Source organism: Lissotriton vulgaris, chromosome 5, assembly GCF_964263255.1.
Source record: "Lissotriton vulgaris chromosome 5, aLisVul1.2, whole genome shotgun sequence".
Lineage (NCBI taxonomy): Eukaryota > Metazoa > Chordata > Amphibia > Caudata > Salamandridae > Lissotriton > Lissotriton vulgaris.
Window position 1 is genome coordinate 45473300 of NC_141693.1, and position 15797 is coordinate 45489096.

Here is a 15797-nt window from a genome sequence, read left to right on the forward strand (position 1 = left end):
TCAAGGTGCTGTAGTTACTCCGAAAGGGAGTACCTTGAATTGGTAGTGTTGACCTTCTAGTATGAACCGTAGGTACTTTCTGTGAGAGTGATGAATGGGAATATGGAAATAGGCGTCCTTGAGGTCTAATGTGGCAAGGAAGTCGCATTTCCTTAGTAACGGTAGAACCTGTTGTAGTGTGACCATATGAAAGTGGTCTGATTGTATGTACAGGTTTAGGGGTCTCAGATCTAGAATAGGTCTGAGGGACCCGTCCTTTATGAGTATGATTTAGATGTAGATGTAAGGCTCATTTATACCGCGCTAACAATCGCTCCAAGGAGCATCTCGGCGCCAATAAAAGGACAACCAGATGTAAAGGTTGCCTTACTGCTTGAGGAGACCAAGACCGGAGTCACACTAGTGCTCTGGCAGTTGAGTCTGGAAGATTGTAAATCCAGGTTTTCAGTTGTTTGCGGAAATCAGATTCCTTGTCCAGTGCTCTTAATGGAGGGGGTAGGGCATTCCATGCTTTGGCACCCAATACCGCTAGGGATTTGCCCCCGCGGGTTTTGAGTCTGAACCCTGGAATGGTCAAAAGATTGGCATTTGAGGACCGTAGTGCGCGAGTTGGGCAGTATTTTACAAATTTTTTCCTTAGGTATATGGGGCCTGAATTATGTACAGCGCGAAAGGTGATTGTCAATACTTTGTGGAGGACCCTTTTAGTTATAGGCAGCCAGTGTAATACATTGAGGGCTTTGGTTGCTGAGGATTTTCTTGGCCATTTCAAAACCAGCCTTGCCGCCGCATGCTGTACCATCTGGAGTTTATGGGTGACCACCTTATTGGTACCAGCATACAGGCTGTTGCAATAGTCAATACGAGAAGTAACAAATGCAATCGTGACTGTTTTCCTTGCTTCGAGGGGCAGCAAGTCAAAGAACTTCCTGAGCAGTTTTATTACCCCGAAGCAAGTGCCTGCCACTTTTGACGCCTGATGTTTAAAGGATAAATCGGCGTCAAACTGTACCCCAAGGTTACGAACCGAGGAGGTAGTGTGGGGTGGTATTTCTGCCTTCTCGGGCCACCACAGTCTGGGGATGAATTCATTTTTTGGGCCTATAGGTATGATCTCGGTCTTGCCTGTGTTACATTTTAAGTGGTTTTTCCGCATCCACTCAAAGGTGGCCGTTAAGCAGCACTTAAGTTTTTCCTCCCAGACCTGGTTATCTTTGTCCATGACCAGGATCAGTTGAGTATTGTCGGCATATGCTATTACATCTATGCCGTAGGACGATATCAGCTGTATCAGGGGTGCGGTATAGACATTGAACAATGTCGGACTCAGACTAGAACCTTGAGGTACTCCCGTTGACAGTGACTTCTCACTGGAACGGAATTCCCCCAAGGTCACCACTTGTCGCCTGTCACTAAGAACGTTTTTTATCCACTCTAAGGCAATGCCTTTAATGCCAGATGTTATTAGCCGGTCTATTAAGATAGCATGTGAGACCGTGTCGAAGGCCGCCGACAGGTCTAATAGTATCAGGACGGCCTTCTTGCCTTGATCTAGAGCTACCCAAGATGGCCGCCGCAATAGTTCCACCCTTGCCAGCAGGTCAAACAGCCCTGAAATCGGCTGGACCCTCTGGGGGAGGCAGCACTATGCAGGAGGAGTGCAACCAATCTATTAAAATGGTCAGTGATTTAAAATAATATCTCTACCCAAAATCGGCAGAGACACCACAGCGTCGCGCTAAATCCGCGCGCTGGTGCAGGGGGGAGAGGACACAAAGGGCAAGTGAAAACAATAAGCACATTTTTTTTAAATGCAGCAAGAGAGAAGAATGACTGCCCGGCTCAAGCCTTAGGCGAAAATAGCAGTGATGGTACGCCAAAGTCCTTCTACTCTTTTTATAACGGTGACTCTCGCCCCTAAGGAAGGATAGCCCTACCCAAGATGGCCTCCGCAATAGTTCCACCCTTGCCAGCAGGTCAAACAGCCCTGAAATCGGCTGGACCCTCTGGGGGAGGCAAATAAAGACAGTAAACCCCTGTGTTTTGATGCTGTTTTGGGACTGGTTCTATTGCATTCTTTTGCAGTAGAGATTCCGCCTCTTGTCTTAATAGTATGAGGTGTTCCCGTGACATGGGACACAGTCTGGGTGGTATTGTTAGAGGAGTGGAAGTGAGCTCCAGGCAATAACCTGACTGAATTATTTGTCTCACCCACCTGTCTGTGGTGATGGAGTTCCAGACAGGTAGGAACTGTTGTAATCTCCCCCCGACAGGAGTGGAATGGTCTAGGGGGTTGGAAGGGAAGTCACTTATTGGGGGCAGAGGTGTTGCGATTGTTGTTGCCTCTACCGCTACCCTTATTGTTGTTTCCCCTATACCCTCCTCTATAATATCCCTTACTGGGCGAAGTTTGGTTGGTATCTTTGTAAGAAGAGGAGGTGTTATCAGTTTAGAAACTTTTAGAGGCGCCCCTATATGAGAAGCGACGAAAGGAAGGTCTAAGGGCTTGCGTCTGTAAAGCTCCCATTGATTTTGCCTGGTCCGTATCCTTCTTCATCTTTTCTAGTGCACTGTCCACTGCTGGACCGAAAAGATGTTGTTGGTCGAATGGTTGGTTTAGGATACTAGCATGTAGAGTCGCGCGAGCACGTCGACCAAGATGGCCGCCGCCACCGGAGCTCCGTAAGTGTACCGGCCCAATTAGCCGATAAACGACGATATTCCTGTCAGGAATCACCAATTTGTGGCAGCGCTTGCATTTTATACATATTTCCCACCTTGTGCTTGAATTTTGAACGATTTCTCTGTGGGGAAGTGCTTCTGCTGGATCCTTGGTTCCTCTCCCCTGCCTCTGCTTCAGCTTCTGCCGGCTTGCTCTGCATAGGGGGCGGAGTGCTCACAAAGAGAGGGCCTGGCCACACCCACGACCCAGTTTAGCTGCTGCACCAGTCCTTTTGAAGAGCTTTTGGGGAATTTTACGTCCTTTTTCCCTCATATTTATTACATTTTGAGGTGTTTTTTCATATCCTACATTTCACTGACGCAAAAGGGTATTTTTTTACCTCAAGATGGAAAATAAAAATTTGGCTGCTAATAAAAGGAAAAAGCAGATATCGCCTACTCCATCTAAGTCTAATGTTGTTGAATCTTCTGAGCCGTCACTTGCTCTAATTTTGGAGGAAATTCAAGCGCTGCGCATGAATACTGATACTATTGCGACTGAAGTGAAAAATGTTCGCAAAGATATGGCTTCTATATCCATGAAAGTGTCTGATAATACTATCAAAATTCAGAACAATAAAAATAAGTTGGACTCTTTTACACCGTTGGTGAATCAAATAGTACCAATGCATACTCAATTGCTGGAGTTGGAAAACCGTAATAGACAATACAATCTCCGTATTTTCAATCTGCCTGAAGAGATTGAGGGATCTGATTGTCGCTTATATCTAGAGTCATTGCTACCTGGCCTCCTAAATATCAAATTCCCCGAACAATTTGAAGTGGATAAGGCTCACAGAACTCCCTCACATAGGAATCTTCGCCACACTAAACCCAGGCAAATGATTTTTAAGGTTTTGCGACACCATCATTTGGTCCTTATCAGGAAAGCAGCAAGAGACATTCCCTCACTCTTAGTGAATGGTTGTAAAATCTTTATCCATCAAGACTTTGCTAAGGAAACGGTTGCTATTCGCAAGGAATTTTCCTCTTATTGCCCACAACTGAGAAGCCTTGGTTTTAAGTATGGTCTATTTGATCCTTCTACGATGAGAGTCTGGAAAGACACCTTCTCTAAATCTTTTCATCGTCCTGAAGATCTAAGACTTTTTCTGGAACAACAAGCTTCACCGTCAATGGACACTCATGATCCTGTTACTTGAACGCTTATAGTCTGATTTATCCTGGCATTTAAATATTTCTCTCTTCACGGGCTCCAACGGTTTTATGGCCATGCTTGAGGAACGGGTGTGCGTCTCTATATTCTTCTTCATGGTTATGTTTCTTGTTTGTCCTTTTTCCTTCCCTTTGTGTTTCTCCCTATTGTGTCTTTCCTTTTCTTGCTCTCTACATAGAGTTGCTCTTTCTCCATGGCTGTTTTTCATTTCCTCTTCCTCTGATTCTTTTTTCTATCCTCTTCTTTCTAATTCCTAATGGCTAATACTCATAATGTTAAAATTGTTTCACTTAATGTCAAGGGTCTACGGTATCCAGTAAAACGCACTAAAATCTTGGACTACCTGGGTGCGTGCAACGCTGACATTTGTTTTCTCCAAGAAACGCATGTTGATGAAAAAATTTTACAATATATGAGGAAAAAGTGGGTAGATAATATTATTTCCTCTCCTGCGCTGGGGAAGAAAAATGGTGTTGCAATTTTCTTTGCAAAAAGGTTGCACTGTCAGATTCTTAGTAAGTTCACTGACACAGAAGGTAGATATATTGTGGTTAAGGTTAAAATTCATGACTCAACCTTCTTTTTGCTTAATATCTATGGTCCTACGGCTGATGACCCTTCGTTCTGGTCTACTATAACTACCGAAGTTCTAAAGTTGGGGCAAGTTCCTTTGATTGTTGGGGGGGATTTTAATGTGATTATTGATCCGTTGCTAGATAGGCTTTCCACTACAAAATTCCAACCCCCTAAAGTTTTTCATGCCTTTAAATCTTTCCTTCGCACAACCAAGTTGGCTGATATTTGGAGGCTACACTTTCCTACTGATAAATGGTTTTCCTTTTTCTCTAATCCCCATAATTCTCATTCAAGGATTGATTATTTTTGGCTTTCGCCTTCATCACTTCAATCAGCCACCAACCCTGTTTTAGGTAATATTGATATTTCGGACCATGCCTTAATTTCCTTTGTTTTAAACATTTCCTCTACTTTTACCAAACAAAGTAGGTGGCGTATGAACATGAACATTGTACTTAATGATACGCATAAATCTAAACTATTACAAGCTATTCAAGACTATTTTTTGTTCAACCCTGAAGGTTCAACTTCGATTGCCAATAGATGGGATGCCTTTAAGGCCTACATTAGAGGTACCACAATTTCTATTAAGGCCCATGAGCACAAACAATTTAACTCTAATGTTAAACATTTGGAAACACAAATTGCTAAATATGAACGTTTATTTATTTCTTCTAATGACCCTCAACACAAATTTAAACTACAAAAGCTTCGTTATGAATTTAATGCTTTACTTAGAACTAGAGCATGAATCCAACTCTAAAAATCTAATGCTAAATTTCGCTTTAATACCAATAGATCTGGGAAACTCCTTGCAAACTATTTACGGATCAAGAGGGATAAAACTCAAATAACATCAATACGCGGTTCCTGTGGCCAAGTTGCTATTTCCCATAATGACATTGTCCAAGAATTTTTAAATTTTTATTCTACCCTATATAGTAAACCAGTCCCCTGTGATGATTCTTTAATTGATTGCTTTTTAAACAAGTGTAATTTACCTCACGTTTCTCCCTCAGATAGAATAGGTTTAGATTCTCCAAATACTTGTGATGAGATTTTAATTGCTATTAAATCACTTCCTAAGAATAAATCCCCAGACCCGGATGGTATCCCAGCTGAATTTTATAAAGAGTTTCAGTCTCACCTTTTACCTTATCTAAGTGCACTTTTTTCCCATTTTGGTTCCTCTGGTACTATTTCGGGGTCCTTTACGGATGCTCTAATCATTGTTTTGCCCAAGCCTGATAAAGACCCTACCCTGGTTTCTAATTATCGTCCCATCTCCCTAATAAACCAGGACTGTAAGCTTTATGCTAAAATCCTTGCCACTAGATTAGCTCGTGTCCTTCACTCCATCATTCATCCAGATCAATCTGGTTTTATGAAAAATAGGTACTCTGCTAATAATACCAGAACACTTTTACACGTTATTGAACAGAGCCCTTACCTTACTTCCCCTGCGGGAGTGATGGCTTTTAATGCAGAAAAAGCATTTGGCAAAATTCATTGGCAATTTTTATTTAAAACTTTATTATCTTTTAATTTTGGTGCCCATTTTATTCGTATGATTTCTGCTTTATATTTTGCCCCTACTGCTCGTTTGTTTATTAATGGTCAAATTTTTACTCAATTTCCTCTCTTTAGAGGTACGAGGCAGGGTTGTCCCCTTTCCCCACTGTTATTTTTATTAGGAATTGAGCCTTTTCTTAATTATATCCGCTGCTGTGACAATATTCAGGGTATTGCGATAAATGATGTCACTGTTAATACTTTGGCTTATGCAGACAATGTTTTATTGTTTATTAGTAATCCTCTTTCCTCTGTTCCCTCCCTATTAGACATCATTGCAAATTATTCTGTGGTTTCAGGTTATAAATTAAATGTAAGTAAGACTGAATTTTTTCCTTTGAATGCTTTTTGTACCTCGGATATGTTACCAAACACAGATATTCTTTGGCAAAACATTAAGCTTAAGTACTTAGGTAGCCTATTTGCCTCCTCGTTGCCTGCTACATTAAAACGAAATTGCAATTTTATACTTGATTATATCAAAAACAAAACGTCCAAGTGGTCTTCCCTTCATCTCACCTGGTGGGGGGAGAATGGAGGCTGTAAAAATGAATATTGCACCAAAAACCTTTTACTCCTTGGCTATGATTCCCCCTCAATTTCCTCTAAAATTCTATAAAGATGTTGATAAACTGTTATCTAAATTCCTTTGGTCTAACAAAGTTCCTCGTATTGCTTACAGGAAATTAAAACGTCCCAGGCGGGATTTGCCCTTCCAGACTTTTACCTCTACCATAAAGCTTTTATCTTAAAACAAAGCTCCTTATGGTTTACAAATTCACATGTGGTCAAACATCCAATTTGGTTTGATATAGAGTCCTAAAATCATTTTGGACTCTTTTCTCAATGGTATTCCCTCTTCAACCACTAATGACCTATTAATTTACCTTACGGCTGTTACGTCTTCCCCCAAAGCTGTCTCTGTTTTTTATAAAAAATGTACCACCTCCCAGGGCTCCAATGTTGGTGCAATCTCATCTTTTTGGAATAATGAACTTTCCATTTCCCTATCAGATGACTCATGGTCCTCAATATGGCTCAACAGTATCTCTGGTTGGCTTCCGGTGTCTCTTTATCAGACTAATGCTTATATTTTATTTAACGCTCTATGGACCCCATCTCGATTAAGACGTACGAAATTGTTACCATCTGATGTTTGTTGGCACTGCAATTCAAGTTCTGGGTCACTTCGTCATATGTTATTTGAATGCCCAGTTATTATGAAATTTTGGTCGGATGTTTGGAATGTCATTTTGAAAATTTTGCCTTTACATGATGATATTTCTTATGCTATGTTAATATGTAAATCGGTTGCCCTTTCCCATCCTCTTATTGAGTCAGAGGCAAAATTATTTAATTTTTTAATTACAGCTGCTTTAAAGTCCATTACTTTTTTTTGGAAAGATGCTTCTTCTCTTTCAGTTCATGCTTGGTGGTCGTGGATTACCTTTACAAGAAGAGGTGCTCAGCTGTCTCTTAAAGGCGGTATTCACAATTCACAGTCATTTCAATCTTTTTGGTCTCCTATTGATTCATATGTTATGCAATGATATGATTAAGTATTCTCTTATGAATTTTGGTGCTTAATTTCTCCTTATTTACCATCTTTTTTCTATTCAATTTAATTGTGACTCTATATTTTATGATTTTATGATTCTATGATATGTTCACTCCCCCGCCCCTCCCCCCCTTTTTTCTCCCTTTTCCCTTACTCTTCATTTTTGGCTTACTGCATTTCATGCTCATCATTTAATCATTTACGCATGTAAGATTTATTCTTTTTGTATTGTACTTGTCTATTTCTTTTGTCTACAAAATACTTCAATAAAATCCTTTTGAACTTAAGGATACTAGCCTGTACTTCTGGTTTGAACGCAACAGTATCCCTGTATTTGCTGCTCTAGATGATGTGTCTGCAGCGTCTAGTGCGCATCTTATAGAGGTATTTGTTATAACCTTGCCTTCTTGTATTAGGTCAGAAGCCCTAGTCTTATATTGTTCTGGCAAGTGTTGCATGAGTGACTCTAACTCATCATAATGAGCTCTGTCATATCTTGCTAACAGGGCTTGAGTGTTAGCAATCCTCCATATATTGGCTTCTTGTAAGATGGTGCGTTTTCCTGAGGCATCTAAAAGCTTAGACTCTTTGTCGGGTTGTGGAGCATGCCCTGTTGTCTGTGAGTTAGCTCTCGTTCTCGCATTTGACACTACCATTGAGCCTAGTGGCAACTGTCCTTTAATATATGCTGGATCAGTTGAAGCCGCTTTGTACTTCTTTTCTAGTCTGGGGTTAAATACCCTGGCTCTGACTGAGTCTTTAAATATTTGTGGTGCGTGTCTTACCACTCCATTAAGTATTGTCAGTGTGGTTGTGGTCTTATGTGATGTTAACAGTGTGTCCATTAGAAAGTCTTCTTCTACGATCTGTATGTAAGTCTACTCCATGGAAAGTGGCTGCTCTATGAATGAGCTGGGTGAACCCAATGGTATAATCAGGGGGAGATGGCCTAAACGGGTATGCCTCGTCTTGTGGTAGATCTGGTGCATCTGGTGCATTATAATCTTCCCATGGGTCACCTGATAGCCCAGCCATATCATCTGGGTCATTAATATCATCCATTTAATGTTCTCTCCCTACCTCTTAATCATCTTGAGGTATAAGACTATGTGTACTAGCTGGTGAATATACAAGAGAGATATTTACTGGCATTTGTACTTTAGGTGAAGGAATTCTTATAGGGGAAGTTTGAACATGCTTTTTTGAAGGAACTGGCGATGGTTTAGGCTGGTCCATTTTCCTCTTTTCAGGCACTGTGTATATGTGTCCAGTCTTTGGATGAATTTTAAGAGTCTTTTGCCTTGAATCAGGTTGGAAAAGCTCTTCTATTGTTAAATCCTTTTTCGGCGCCGATTTTTCTTGTTTGGAGCCGACAGGCTTAGACTTTGCAGTGTCTATTGTCTTTAGAACGGTTTTTGGTTTCGGTTCTGAAGACTTTTATTGTCTTTTCTTTGAATCTGTGCTTTTTGGATCCGAAGGTTTTGTTCCCGGGTGTTTAGATTGACCTGCTCTTGGAGCCGAAGTATGTTTCGGTATTGGAACTGTCTTCGTGTCTGCTTTTTTTGGAACCGGGGTTATTTTCGGTTCGGTAACTTTGGGAACGTCTTTTGCCGCCGAACTTGGTTTCGGCTCGCCCGTTTTCGGTACCGATGGATGTTTTGGTGCCGGTGTTGACTTTGGCTTAGGCACCTTCTGCTTTTCGGGACCGACAGACTGACTCGAGCCCGAGTTGACTGGAGGTTTTTTAGTACTCTTTGCTGCCGAGCCTGAAGGCGGGGCGCCGGAAGGTTTTGGTCGGTGTGCACCTGGACCCGAAGGTGGAGGTGGAACCGAAGCCTGTCCCGGTATGGTGGGGTAACCAGGGTCGACGCTCTTACTCACGACCTGTTGACCAGCTGGAAGAAGATTGTCATCTTCGGATCGATCCTCGGCTCCGGAAGCTGAATCCTCTGCTTCGGAAGCGACGTCTTCTTGCTGTTCTTCGGCGTCTACCTCGATCGGTTCCTCGTCGATGATGAGGTCTGGTGTCGACGAAGATGACTTTTCCATGGATCTTCGAGCTCGACGGTTCCTGATTGTTTTCTTGGACCGGAACGAAGCGCAGGCCTCACAGTCTCGACTCTCGTGCTCTGGAGACAAGCACAGGTTGCAAACCTCATGCAGGTCAGTGTGGGGAAATTTGTGTCCACACTGAGGGCACTTCTTGAAGGGTGTTCTTTCCATGTGCAAAAGGCCCAATGGCGCAGTTGGACCCGACGGCCCCGATGAACGCTGGAATCGAGAAGTGGAACCTTTCTTCGACGCGGGTAACCGGAATCAGTGTCGAAGACGATGTCTATGTTTGTAGATTGATTTATGGATTCGAGAAGAGATCAGTAACGGGAACGAACGATGAACACATCAGAGCCCGATGGCGGAAAAAAACAATCTGAAGATGGGGTCGATGCCCATGCGCACTACGATCGATCTAAGGGAGGAGTCATCCAGCAGACAAATACTCTTCCAAGACAACAACAAAGTGTAATCATGGTCTGCAGCCCATATGCCTCAACAAGTCATTTTCAAATGAAAACAGAATGATCACTTCACATAAAGACGACATGTCCAAATGAATACACACACTTAACTTGAATGTACAAACCATTAAACAGACATACTGAGAACAGTAATATTTAGTCAATATAGGAATGACTTTTGATTGTCCTTTGGCAATGTCTCCTTAGTCAATCAATCTATTTGGGCCCACATTGGAGTGTGTTATTGTTTCATAGAACATTTCATAGATAGTTTCATGTATAGTTTTTGTAATAAACTACAGCAGTAGATTAAATCATTGGGATTGATGAAATTGCAGCATCAAGGCCCTCCATGGAAACTGGCACTTGGAGTAAAGCTGGAGACATAGAAGGATTTGGAGTCCCCGGAATGAGACTCAGAATTTCAACAGGGCTGTGCTTCTTTTCTAGGCGGGAGGGAGACGTTGTGAGATTCTACTCTGAAGACATTTTGGTGTCAAGAGGGGTCTGCTGAATAGAATCGACCACTTAATGCTTTTTGAGGTGGTAGATGGAACCTTCCTGTTTTTCTTTGAACCAAGCAGTCGAAGCAGGTTTACTATTTGTGTCTTTACCTCAAGAACTAGAAAGGGTGGTCTGTAAGATGGTATGTAAACTTCTTTTTCAGGGATCTTTTCTTGAGCTAGCACTTCCACTTTGGGGAGTGACCCTCCAGCCGCTTTAGAAACCTTATCTTCACCAGTGGTGGATTTGGAATGCTTCACAATAGATAGGTTGGTTCTGACTTCTTGGACATTTTGCAATAAAAGTGAGTGTACAGGTCAAACATGTTCTCTCTGCCGGCTCAGATCTATTGAGATCAAGTACAATCTTACTCCAAAAGTGTAAGTTTAGCTTTGTGAATTAGGCCCATGGAATCCCTGATTGCCTTTGCTGCAAACACAGGACATTTGTCTGAATGAAGTGCGCCAATTGCTCAGGCATCAGCAGTTCTTTGTGGTCAAACACATGAATCTGGAGCATGAATCAGCAGCATCTAGCATATTGGTTTACTGCTGTGATTGATATGATATGATCAAGGCAAGTTATTCCAAACTTCTATTCAGAGCCAGCAAGAAGATTCTATGCAGGTCTATTTGTTGGCAACATTTGTTTGTTTGCAATATCGTGTTGCTGCATATCATTTTAGATTCTTTAGGTAGCTATTTCCATCAGTATTTTTGGTATAGTACTGCAAATGTGAACTGTGAACTGCCCACTGCAGGTAAAAAGTGTAAAGATTAGGTATACTTGCTTTTGTCATCGCTTTCAGTGTAGGAACAGGAGACATATGATAATTAGTTTCCGCTGTGCCAAAGGCGCTCCTTCAATTTGGCCATGTGCACTACATAATAATTTTCTTTATGAGAATGAAGTGGGCTTCGACTGCGGAATACAAATGTAAATTTGAAGCTGTAGGAGTTGTCTGTCCCACATTGTAAACTACGTATGTGTAGCCTGAGGGACTAGTAACAATTATATCCCTAGCCTGTATGATTATAATACTTAGGTTTCTTTTTATATCCCTAGCCTCTAGGATTAAAATACCTAAGTTTCTTTTTACATCCCTAGCCTGTATGATTATAATAACTGGGCTTTGTTTAATATCCCTAGCGTGTATGATTATAATACCTAGGTTTCTTTTTATATCCCTAACCTGTATGATTATAATACCTAGGTTTCTTTTTATATACCTAGCCTGTATGTATTTATGTATTTAGTTCCAGATTTGCTAACAAGTCACACAGCGCAACACAGCAAGACACCTTACTGCAAATGTTGTGTGACAGGGAGAGGACAGGAATACAACATATCTACTAAGATAAGACGCATGCCTGCTATCTTACTGTGCCAACGCAGGCACCCACACTCCACCCATGGAACGCCTTCCTGTGGCAAGTGCAGACCTCGCTATTCTGATTGGACTGTTCTGATTGGAGCAGGGTCAAAACTAATTTGAAAATGGCTGGGTCTAAACTGAGGTGGCATGGTAAGTGATCAACAATGGATTGGGATGCAGTCCAGAGCGATCACCAGTCGCTGAGATTGATTCAGGCATTCCATCCATCACTTTGTTTTTCGATACCCTAAGTGTGACCGGGGTGCCTAAACTTGGATCCCAGTACTCACTGTGCCACCGGAATCAAGGTATACCTGGCTGACAAGCCCATAATAAAGGCAGAACCAGTCCTCGGTTGCTTTTTTCCCAGTTAAGGGAGGTCCTGCCTAGGTACTTGGAACTGGACTGTTCTGATTGGAGCAGGGTCAAGACTGATTTGCATGTTTGGGTCTTGCCTCAGGTGGCACGGTGGGTAAAAAATTATGGATTTGGACATGGCTTTCCATACGTCACTTTGTTATGTGATGACCTAAGTGTGACAGGTATGCCCAGACGAGGTTCCGTGCTCACTGTGTCACCGAAATGAAGGTGTTCATGGTTGATGAGCCCATAATAAAGGTGAAACCGGTCCTGGGTTGCCTGAGTTCCACTGCAGGGAGGAACGGGCCTGGCAGTTCGGTCTGGACTGTTTGAAGCAGAGTCAAGACTGGTTTGCAAATGGCTGGGTACAAAATGAGAGTGACATGGCGGGCATGAAATGAAAGATTGGGATGCGGCCCAGAGAGATCGCCAGTGGTTTAAATTAATTCAAGCTTTTCATCCAAAGCTTTGCTTTTGATGCCCTAAGTGTGACTGGTATGCCCAGACATGGGTCCAGGGCTCTCTGTGCTACTGGAATCAAGCTATACCTGGCTGTCGAACCCATAATAATGGCAAAACTGGTCCTGGGCCGCTTGTTTTCCAGTTGAGGGAGGTCCTAGCCTCACAGTTTCACCTGGACTGTTCTCATTGGATGAGGGTAAAAGATTATCTACATATGAGTGGGTCCAAACTGAGGTGGCATGGTGGGGGAAAATGGTGGATTGGGATGTGGCCCAGAGTGATCGCCAGGGCCTGAGAGTAATTCAAGCATTCCATCCATCACTTTTTTTTTATGCCATTCCAGGTTCAAATATACAATGAAAACACAGGAACAACAGAACACAATGGGTGTTGTTCATGGTGCTTTTTTTGGCACTATTTTTTTTGCACAAAAGAATCCTTCACATAAAAAATTTACGCTATTAATAATTTTGTGCTAACATTTAGTGCAAATTTGTACATCATTTAATTATGCATAATCTTGCATGATTCCTATGAAATGTCACTTATTCACACAAAAGCAAACTAAATGAGTTTCTAACACCTCTAAAGGGTACTCCTTCCTTCAGTGTGGAAGCATATCAAAACATATGTGCTTACACTTGACCCCATCTCCACAGATTTCATATTTAGCTCATAAATATTCAAATTCCCTAATATGTCATTTACCTCTTTCCTTCTCCAGGTCACAGGCTGAGGCTCCTGAGGGGAGAAGAGAAATATCAGACACAATCTACTTTGGAATGTTTCCATCTCATGATGAAGATGTGAGCACACACTGGTACATTTCAAACACAACATTCACATTAGTTGCATGGCCACTTTCCCCATTTGGCGGTGAACGCTAAGAGCATCCACTGAATTCACACATATACGAGTCATCATCACCCTTCTTCTTCCCCACAGTTAAAAGAGAACCATGGACAACAGACACCAGACACTGAAATGTAATTCACAAGAGTAAAGCTCACAGCTCCGCAACAGCAAACCAGAAGAAAGGACTATTGGAAGTATCACTGCAGCATATTCCCAAGCGGTCCTGGTGTGACCGATACTGGCCATGCAGCTGCGCCCCAGAATCATGCTGCACCTCAACAGATAGACCCATCAAAGTCAAAGTGTGTCTGGGGGAGTTTAGGGGTGCTGTTTAAGCATTAGGAAGGATTTGCCTATGTTTGGTTGTTATCTCTAATGATATAATGAGCACCACGATACAATGAATAGTATCTCCGTGCACTCACTCTTTGATTGAGGTTTTATTGGTTCGAGCGCGTTCCCTTGTCGCACTATGCCTGGTAGTGCCTTAAATCATATGAGCGAACTGTGATGGGAAATCACTGTAAGGCGCGCAATTTCACATGAAACTGGTGGGTTTCTTCAAATGTTATTATCACAAATCCAAACTGAAACTTCTTTTAAAGCTTGAATCAGAATTTATTTCATTCCAATGTAGTATTCATTTCAAGAATTCATTTTTCAACAAGGATCAAAAATCATTCCATCTTCATATTACTCGTTACTTGCCCAATGCATTTCGGGTTAGTGGGAGTAACCCTTCGTCAGGGGCCTAAAAAATGAAAACATACAAGACCTTAACTTTCAGGAAAAAGAGCCATGGGGTCAAACTGACCAATCATATACATAACATAAATATTAAGATTATACATAATACAGCATACATGTTGGGGTTATACATAATCATATGAACGTTTGTCACTACAGGGTGTTAAACATGTTATAAACGAGGGCGAATCTAACCAGCTGGTATTGTGCACGATAGCGGTAAATCAAAAACAAGTAGCTGGCATGCTGCCAAAAGTGTGTATACGGGTCGAAAATACGTGCGCTAAAAAATGATAAGGAAAGGAGTGCAAGCCTAAGGGGAAGGACCAACTAAGCCCAGAACCGGAGAGCTTACCGCAATGGTAACGAGTCCTCGTCTCGCAGTTCCGAACGCGGAACTGATCCTGATGGATGAAGAGCCAATGGGAAACCTGGTTATAACTAAGTCCAAAAGTCACGTGATACGGGTCCCGAAAACAGTAATCGGGATAACAATATGCACCGCGATGTGGGAAATAATCAGCCGGGTGAAAAGACACCCGAGTTTAGAATAGAAAACTAATAATTACGGAGTTTGGCAAAAATCAAAGTCTGCAAAATGCGCAAAAAAAGCGTGGCGATTAAGCGTGATATGATAGGTCTGCTGGAGTCACGTGTTACGCCATGAAATAGTAAACAAAGGCTAATTAATGTGAAAGCACGGCAGAACATCAATAAACGACCTATTATTAGATAAAGCTATGCAGACGAACTCAAGCATAATTAAAATATGACAATCATGGATGGCAACATAAATATAAATGAAACACAGAGCTGTGTTGAGTGACATCATGAAAAAAATAATATGCGAAAAGATAATATACAAAAGTGAAACATGCTGATTAGATGGATCTATTCATGCGATGTGAAACATTTGATCAATATGATTTAACAAACTGAGAGAGTTCTGTAGGAAAATGTTCATAGGGTCATCCTTAGAGGAGTGGGGGGTCGCTCATGTAACCATATGGAGTGACAGGAATTTACAGGAAGCATGAAAATTCAATTCGATCATTGATCCCTGCTGGTTGGAGGGAATTCAGTTTCTTGATCCAGTGAAATTCAGCTTGTAATCGTTGCTTAGTGGGATCCATGTCTTGGCGTTGCGGAAGTATCTCCAGTATAGTGAATTTGAGTTGGGTGATCTGATGATTGTTTTCAAGCCAGTGTGTTGATAATGCTGATTTCATATTTTTTGTACGAATATTGCTTTTGTGTTCTGATATTCTCGTCTTAATCTTTCTTTCTGTCTGGCCGACATAGATTTTGCCACATGGGCACTTGATTGCATAAATTACATTTTTTGAGTCACAGGTACCTGTATACAGTAGATCA

General features: G+C 41.8%; 1 protein-coding gene across 6 annotated transcripts in view; it reads right to left on the reverse strand.

Annotated features, from left to right (window-relative positions):
- LOC147710099 (butyrophilin subfamily 3 member A3-like) overlaps positions 1 to 15797 on the reverse strand; it is a 353872-nt gene that overhangs the window by 226860 nt on the left and 111215 nt on the right. For 4 of the 6 annotated variants that reach the window (XM_086920799.1, XM_086920796.1, XM_086920798.1 and 1 more), the window contains exon 7: positions 13530 to 13562. The exons of the other annotated variants lie outside the window; for them this stretch is intronic. In XM_086920799.1, the coding sequence (XP_086776925.1) occupies positions 13530 to 13562 (33 nt within the window). The remainder of the gene's footprint in view (positions 1 to 13529; positions 13563 to 15797) is intronic. 6 annotated transcript variants of the gene reach the window in all.